This window comes from Austrofundulus limnaeus, unplaced genomic scaffold (genome assembly GCF_001266775.1).
Source record: "Austrofundulus limnaeus strain Quisiro unplaced genomic scaffold, Austrofundulus_limnaeus-1.0 Scaffold1724, whole genome shotgun sequence".
NCBI lineage: Eukaryota > Metazoa > Chordata > Actinopteri > Cyprinodontiformes > Rivulidae > Austrofundulus > Austrofundulus limnaeus.
This window is the reverse complement of record NW_013954126.1, coordinates 38,477-45,998: the sequence shown is the minus strand read 5'-3', so window position 1 is coordinate 45,998 and position 7,522 is coordinate 38,477. Positions and strand designations below refer to the sequence as shown.

Here is a 7,522-nt window from a genome sequence, read left to right as displayed (position 1 = left end):
ATGTATACATTAATAAAAATTATACATTAATTATTGTATATATTAATTAAAAATGATAATGAATAATGAAAAAGATTTATTTAACAAAAGCAAAAAGCTGTCACGGCAGAAAAAAAAAACTTAAAAGCTTGAGAGAAAAACACTGGCAACACAAAACAGATCGGATCATTAAGGTTGGGGACCAAAGCACTGCAAGAACAGTAAGAGCTAGATAGTTGAGCTGATTGGRGACTGGCAACAGGTGATCGTCAGACTGACTGGAGAACAGAGATTAGAGAACCTGACTCAAGGTGAAATAAGAAATGACACAGGGAACACAGAGGAGCAAAACAGGAAATAAACAAATAAAACACAATTATCTATTATAGATCTATTATAGATCTAAAACACAAAGAACCATAAAATACCCAAAATACAGGATCACTCCTGGATTTTTTTCAGTGCCACCCCATATGAAAAAATAACTTCTGCAGGTGCCATTGTGTGCTGTAGTTTAATTACTAAAGACAAAGCTTTTGATACTGGCTTCCAAAATTAGAAAAGTGAGACTGAAATAAGTATTTTTGTTACCTTACCTGGATCAAAACTGGGTGTAGTCCACCTAAAAGCAATGTAAGCAACACAAAAGCTCACTATTAATATTTTTGCAAATGGTCCCATTTTATGTAAACCTGCTGTAACTTTTAGGCAACTTTGCTGAGTTCTATGTTTCCTACAACTTTCACAATTTGAGAGGTGCAATTTATACAAGACGTATCTCTCTCTCTCTCTCTCTCTCTCTCTCTCTCTCTCTCTCTCTCTCTCTCTCTCTCAATTGGGTGTGCATTCATATTGGAGTTGTATTGGACACTCCTCCTTTCTGGATGAAATATATAGCGTAATAAAATATTCACAATTAAAACACCAGCCACGACTCACAAAATGAGCCGTCAAGTTTTGTATGTAATTGCAATTAATACAAGCAAAGAAAAGCRGTGAGAATGATGCGAACGAATCTGCTGTTCTGAAATAACGCTAGACTTTCAACGTGAAACTTTATTGACAAAAAACACACAAACACAGGAACAAGCTGAGYAAAGACTTGTCCTTCAGTGTAGCTAACAGTGCTCTGGACTTGATGTTGGGAGTGTTTGTTAAAAAGTTCTCGTAAAGGRGGATCATACAGCTGTGGACCATGGCGGCAAGGATTCTGCCCTTACTAAAGTTAGTATTTTTTTTTCCCACTACCTACTTTATTTGAAATCGTAATGCTTGAAATGCTAAAACACGATTAGCCTGCGAGCTAATGCTAATGCTGTCAGGAGTTTCTCATTTACCAATTTCAGAAATTTTGCTGATTTGGCCTTTAATATTTCACAATTAGTACCCATTTGCTTGGCATATGTATTCTCTACATTTGGACTTTGGAGCTGATGCGCTGACTTTGTCAACGTAGAATKTAAAATGACTGTTTTTACAGTGAAATTGGGCGAATAAGTGGTGTACAGTAATTKTGGTGTCTATGCTTTTTTCATTGAATGTTTTATTAGTCCACTGCTGAGTGCTTCTGTCTAACAACGGGGCTGGTTCTGGTCTTATCATTTGCAGACTAGCCACCAAGGTGACCATTGCAGGAGGAGCTGTTTATGTCGCCTGTGACTCAGGACTGCTGGGAAGCAGTGAACAAGGCGCACAGGCCCTGGAGAAGGCTAAAGCAGCTGTACCACCCGCTTTAGCGGAATGGATGAAGTATTTTGGTCTGGAGGTAGAGATTATAATACATAATAATAATACATTTATTCGTATAGCACCTTTCAAAATCCAGTTACAAAGTGCTTTACATCATATAATAAAATCAAAACACATAAAAAAACAAAGTAAGTAATTCTGAAATATAAGACGGTGCAAGTCCATTCAATGATTTAAAAACTATCAAGGAAACCTACTGTCAGCTTTTACAACAAAATTTTCATTCATTTAAACTAGAAGCAAAATTCCATGAAGAAACTCTCTTTTTGCACAGCTGTGTTGTGTTTTTTAGTTTTGTCAAGAAAAGTAAAATGTTGTGATCTCAGGGTAACATCAGTTATCTGTAACAAGTTGTCGCTCAAAGATATTTAAAGGACATYCTCAAAGTCTGACAGCCGGGTACTTTGACACGTGACTTTGTAGAAGGAGACACAACACACACAACGAGTGTAAATTACCAATAGTATACACGGCGAATGTCTTATGGTGAGTGTATATACTGTAGTATGCTGTATACACTTGCTGTGACACACACTGTGTATAACGCACTATACACACAACGAATGTAAGTTATATGCGTTTTTAGTAGGGGTGTAAGAAAATATCGATACACTGAAATATCACGATACTGTATCGATATTCTAAAGCCCTGTATCAATTTTTTTTATTAAGGTTTAAAATGTCAACTTTCCTGCCAGCCATTCATTTTTATGTTGTAGTTCAGCCTCTGACCACTAGTTGGCAGCAGTGAGCCAGCCATTTGGCTACTCTACCTCTTGAGGTAGAGGCTATTAAGTGTTGGGTGACCATATTGTAAATTAATATTAAAAAATTGCAAAAAATATATTTTCGAACTATTTTTTTGTCAAATTTAGTCTAATAATTGAAAACATGAATGAAATAAGAAATATGAAACAAATAAAATAAAATACATACAAAGCAGAACACAGCTAAATGTATCAAAAGTATGTCTGTGTAATATTAGAATTTTCTGAGACAATGAATTTTGGTTTTTCTTTTTTTTTTTTTCCAGTAAGAGGTTTTTATTTAATAGAATTTTTGGACAAAAAAATCGAAATATATCGGGATATATCGTATCGTGACCCCTCTGTCATGATATGTATCGTATCGCCAAATTCTTGCCAATACACAGCCCTAGTTTTTAGAATAATTCTGGGGGTAAATTATTGTCATTATGATTCTACACGCAATGTTTATTGTGAGTTTTGAACCAGTTTTGTATTTAATTTTAAACCACTGAATCACAAACTAATTGATCAGCCATGCTCTTTGCTACGACAGAGTATTAGGGCCACACAACGAGATTTTTTTATTATTATTATGAGAATAAAGACATAATTTTATGAGAATAAAGTTGTAATTTTATGAGAATAAAGTTGTAATTTTATAAGAATAAAGTCATAATATTACAAGATTAAAGTTTATAATTTTACGGGAATAAAGTCATAATATTACGAGAAAAAAAGTCATAATCTTACATGACGTGTCCATTTTCCTTTCCTCATTTCCTCCTTATTTTCCCCACACTAAACTACACCCTAAATATAAAATCCAAACACACTAAATATCACAGATCTAATTGCTCAGCTGGGGTAGACATAAGGATTTTTTTCAGGTTTTCCAGCGGACAACCAGGAAGTGGGATCCGGCTGTCCAAATACAAAAATAGGCTGTCTCAGACAACCTAAATAACGCTTATGTTGACCCCACACAGTTTAAAAAYGCCTGTATAGTTTGAAGTCTCGCCATTTGAGAAAGATTGCAACAAAGTCTCAGAGAGSCTGTGTCTTTCCAGCTACAGCGATTTAAGTCTGTCATGTGAATTGACCATGTGACAAACTGTACCGCTGTTGTGCATCAGGTTGTGAGGTCTCCTCATTTTCATACATTCTTAAATATCTGAATAAGTACAGTAGGTGTGATACACTCACAACTTTCCATACTTGCTAACAACCACATATTTGAACTGCATTGTTTTCCTTCACCAAAAACTGGAGGTTAAAAATCACGACAATGACTTCAAGCCGACCGAGTATCCCGTGTCGTGAAACAAAAAGATTTCAGCCTCTGCTTATGTGTTGCTCATTTATTTTCTTTTTCACTGTGTTTAGGCTCAGCTTCCGACCATGCCCAAGGTTGAGTTCTCTCCTGTTAAATCGTGGAATTCTGGTAAGAACTAAATCAGCATTTTCCTTCATTAAAATATACTTTAAAAAAAGAGAAGTTTGAATGGTTTATATTTTTATTATCACTGATACATTCAGTCATACATGTTAGCACTAGATTAGGATAGCATTCAGTTTCTGTTATCATTTGATAGGGATGCACTGATGTGAAAATTTCAGCTGATATTGATATTTAATATAATTTTTTGTTATGGCCCATAACAGATATTTACCAATATTACACAATCACACATTATTTGTATACATATACGCACAAACACATTTGTATCTTTTTTCAGTGCTGTAAAGAAATAACCAGACCGCTGACATGTGTCTCTACTTCAGTTATTCCTGGCTGTGCAGCATCACTAACACTATCATGGTCAAACAAATACCACTCGACCAACCAACACAAAGCTAAAAAGTGGGAAATCAATATTGGACGTTAATATCGGCCCAGTTTTACATATGGGACCGATATCGATATTTTAAAAAAAATGACTAATATCGGCTGATCTTGATGTTAATGACAATATAACGTGCATCTCTATCATTTGACTTTAAGATGAGTATTTTGTAGGTTCARTCTGAAAACAGATTTTTCTTTTTCAATCCAGGAGTCCGGTGGACAATTTCCAACCTGTCCGAAGCTCCAACAAAGGCAGCTGAATATTCAAATCAGGGATTGCAGTATGTAAAGGACCTCATCAAATAAACTCGTAATCTCTGAGAGACCTCACATTATCAGTTTGCCTTTCACTTGAGTAATGACAGTACTTTAAATGTGGCCCCTCTCTTAAGAAGATGGTCAGCATWTAGCAGCTAAAATCCAGTTAGGCGTGCTCTCTGCTGAAAGATGTTTTAATAAAGTGGTKGAAATGGAAGTAGTACACAAAGCAGAGAAGCGCCAGGAGGTTTAAATATCTTGTATATTTTGTGTATACCAATAAATTGTCACTAATTTCCTGTATYGAGTTGAATACCATCCTATGATCAGTCCAAATGTAAGGAGAATGTTGTATATTTGCAATTCCACTATTTGCAGTAAGATCAATCTTAAAACATGTTGTCTTTAGTTTGATTTATTGAGTAAAGTCTCATTTACATGTTTTTTTCAAAGAGAAATAAATATGCAAAACCTTCTTATTACAACAGAATAATCATGACACAAACAGCCATTTAATTCTGCTACAAAATCAAAACAAGAGGCAACTGCAGCACACAGAGCGCAATAGTTTGACTCAACCCACAACAAAAGCGCTGTATTTAGGGATGTATAGTGTTCATGACGTTTTATTTCAATGCAAGAAAACAAAAAAACATTCTAGCACAATTAGTCTCTTACTACAAAATAAAATTTCAAAACCTTCAGGCACTGTTTAGGTGATGGATCTAGTTACAACCCAAAAAGTACAATAGCTTACTGAGAGATACACAAATAATGACTTCAGAGTGAGAAGGCTGGAATCAAACCAGCAACTACAGCACCCAGAATCTGGATGAACTCAGCTGGCCAAGCAAATATTTTTTGTGATTTATTTTTATTTATTCTTTTTTTTTTTTTTTTTTTACCATTTTAAAGATAAGAAATGGCGATTGTTACAACAACTTGGTTTGTTAGCCAACTCAATTCTGGAAACGGTTTAAATTTGAAGTGTTACAYATTTGTTCACAGGAGGCTGAAGTAAATAAATCTGGTTATAAAATGAAAGTAACATATACAAGTTTCACAGAATAAATACTGTCATCTATATGCATCGCAGCATTATATTCTTTAAATTTCCCACCCTCATGCGTGTCATTTAAAGCATATTTCTTCCCGATTTGTTCTCAAGAACATCGAGAGCAAAGTATTAGACTGCACGATAAACTATGTAAACTTTATACAATAAAGTGCTGCCCACAACATCAACAGTGAGATTAATGCAAGCTGTATGTGTTTTACATTTGAGGGACATTTTCAACACACCACTTTAATAAACTGATGGTTGCAGAACTTTCTCTAAACTACCATTGGGAACTGAAGAGCAGCCTTCGGTTGCAGAAATATAAAGCGCAGTTTTAAAGAAATGGTATGTACAGTATTGCCAAGCTRACAAGCCTAAAGGCACTTTCTGATTTGTGTGCATTCAGTTACTCTTAACAACTCACGAGAACACCACAATGCTTTTAAATTATCATCCAGAGCATATTTGAAAGCTTTTTTCGGGATTACAAGAAAAGCCAAATTAGWATAACATTGGAATATTTAGCCAATTATTAATTCACAACTAGGAAACTTGAATATATTAGCATTTGACATTAAAAGGGTCTGATTGAGGTGATTTTCTAGGGCTGTTTCCACCGATCTCTACCAACAATAAATGAAAGCTTTTATTCCACTGCATTACAAGCTTATTAGCTTAAAACCCCCGAAAACAAGTAATTAGAYAACATTCTGTGCTGCTTTTATAGTCAATGGGACTTAAGAGAATCGTTTAACAGACTGATTAATGGCAACAATATATTGCAGTAACAACTGCACGGCCCATAGGAGCACAATATTCAAGTGTCCAATGTAACGTTTTATAAGAAGCAAACACCCAACCCCTTCAAAAAAAAAAGGAAAAAAAAAAGCATAGCAGTGCTACAGTCCYACTGTGCATAAAAACAAAAAGATTTCTAATTTCTGAACAATAAAGCATATCTGTTACTATTCAACCCTGCCTCGGTTTTGAATAACAGAAATGAACAAAGACTATACAAAAAAGTGAATGGGATAAAAGTGTCCACAAGGTCTAGGTGGTTTTGACCAGGTCATAGACATGAATATGAAAGTCATCGTCATATTTGATATAGTACACAGAGGGCTTGGCTGGGACCTGGTAGATGACCAGTCCTGTCCTCTTCACACCCTTGTCGGTAACGTATTCCACTTGTTTCCCCACCAGACTTTCTGTCTCTTCTCCTGGTTTTCTGTCTGCAGGCAACAGGTGCTTGTTTTCTGCAAAGAAAGTGGAGCATGTGTAAATTACTAATAAAACCTSTAACACAAACAACTACATACAATCTTTCGAAAGGTGGTTACAGATCACATGTGCACGTGCAAAAACAGACTGAATCCCTGGTTCACGCAGGCAGATAAYGTGCCGATCTTTGGCCAGATTTTGCCCTTCCAACAAAGGATGCTCCGATTATCATGATTGCTTTAAAGATTATTTTCTGAGATATTCCTGCCATGTGTGACAGAAAGACGTCGGGTCCGCTCCGGCTTCAAATCGGGGATATTCAACATGTTGGATTGTCTTGGCCCGATATCCCAGCGTTTGTGGTGTTCCCCCGAGGACAAACGAGCTCGTCGCCTGTCGAATGTGACGTGTAGCCAATCAGAAAGCGAAGTGGCGGAAACACTGATGGGATTCCAAAGTACACAAGACAAAACAACTGYCATGGASACRTCTTTTTGTTTTGTTTTTTCTTAGGGTGTATTCAGACCAGGAAAGTCTTTTGGTCCAATTGTTTGGTCCGGACCAAAAATGGACCTTTTTTCTCGTTTGGTGTGGTTTGTATTCACATTGTGCTTTTTTGCAATCGAACTATAACTTGTAAACAAAGCCATGAGGCTGAAT

The 7,522-nt window shown here is 35.9% G+C and overlaps 2 protein-coding genes across 2 annotated transcripts; one reads left to right on the top strand and one right to left on the bottom strand.

The window, feature by feature from the left end:
* The first annotated feature begins 1,051 nt into the window (after positions 1-1,051).
* Positions 1,052-5,056, top strand: micos13 (mitochondrial contact site and cristae organizing system subunit 13). Its single transcript, XM_014033402.1, has 4 exons — positions 1,052-1,203; positions 1,588-1,744; positions 3,861-3,918; positions 4,532-5,056. The coding sequence occupies exons 1-4, from the start codon at positions 1,175-1,177 to the stop codon at positions 4,627-4,629; spliced, it is 342 nt and encodes a 113-aa protein (XP_013888856.1). The 5' UTR covers positions 1,052-1,174; the 3' UTR covers positions 4,630-5,056.
* A 1,293-nt stretch (positions 5,057-6,349) lies between these two features.
* LOC106536195 (spindlin-W) lies at positions 6,350-6,897 on the bottom strand (the record flags this gene model as incomplete). The annotated part of the gene is given in 1 exon segment (XM_014033403.1): positions 6,350-6,897. A coding segment is annotated over 1 exon segment (206 nt), but the record flags the coding sequence as incomplete, so codon positions are not given.
* Positions 6,898-7,522: the final 625 nt, after the last annotated feature.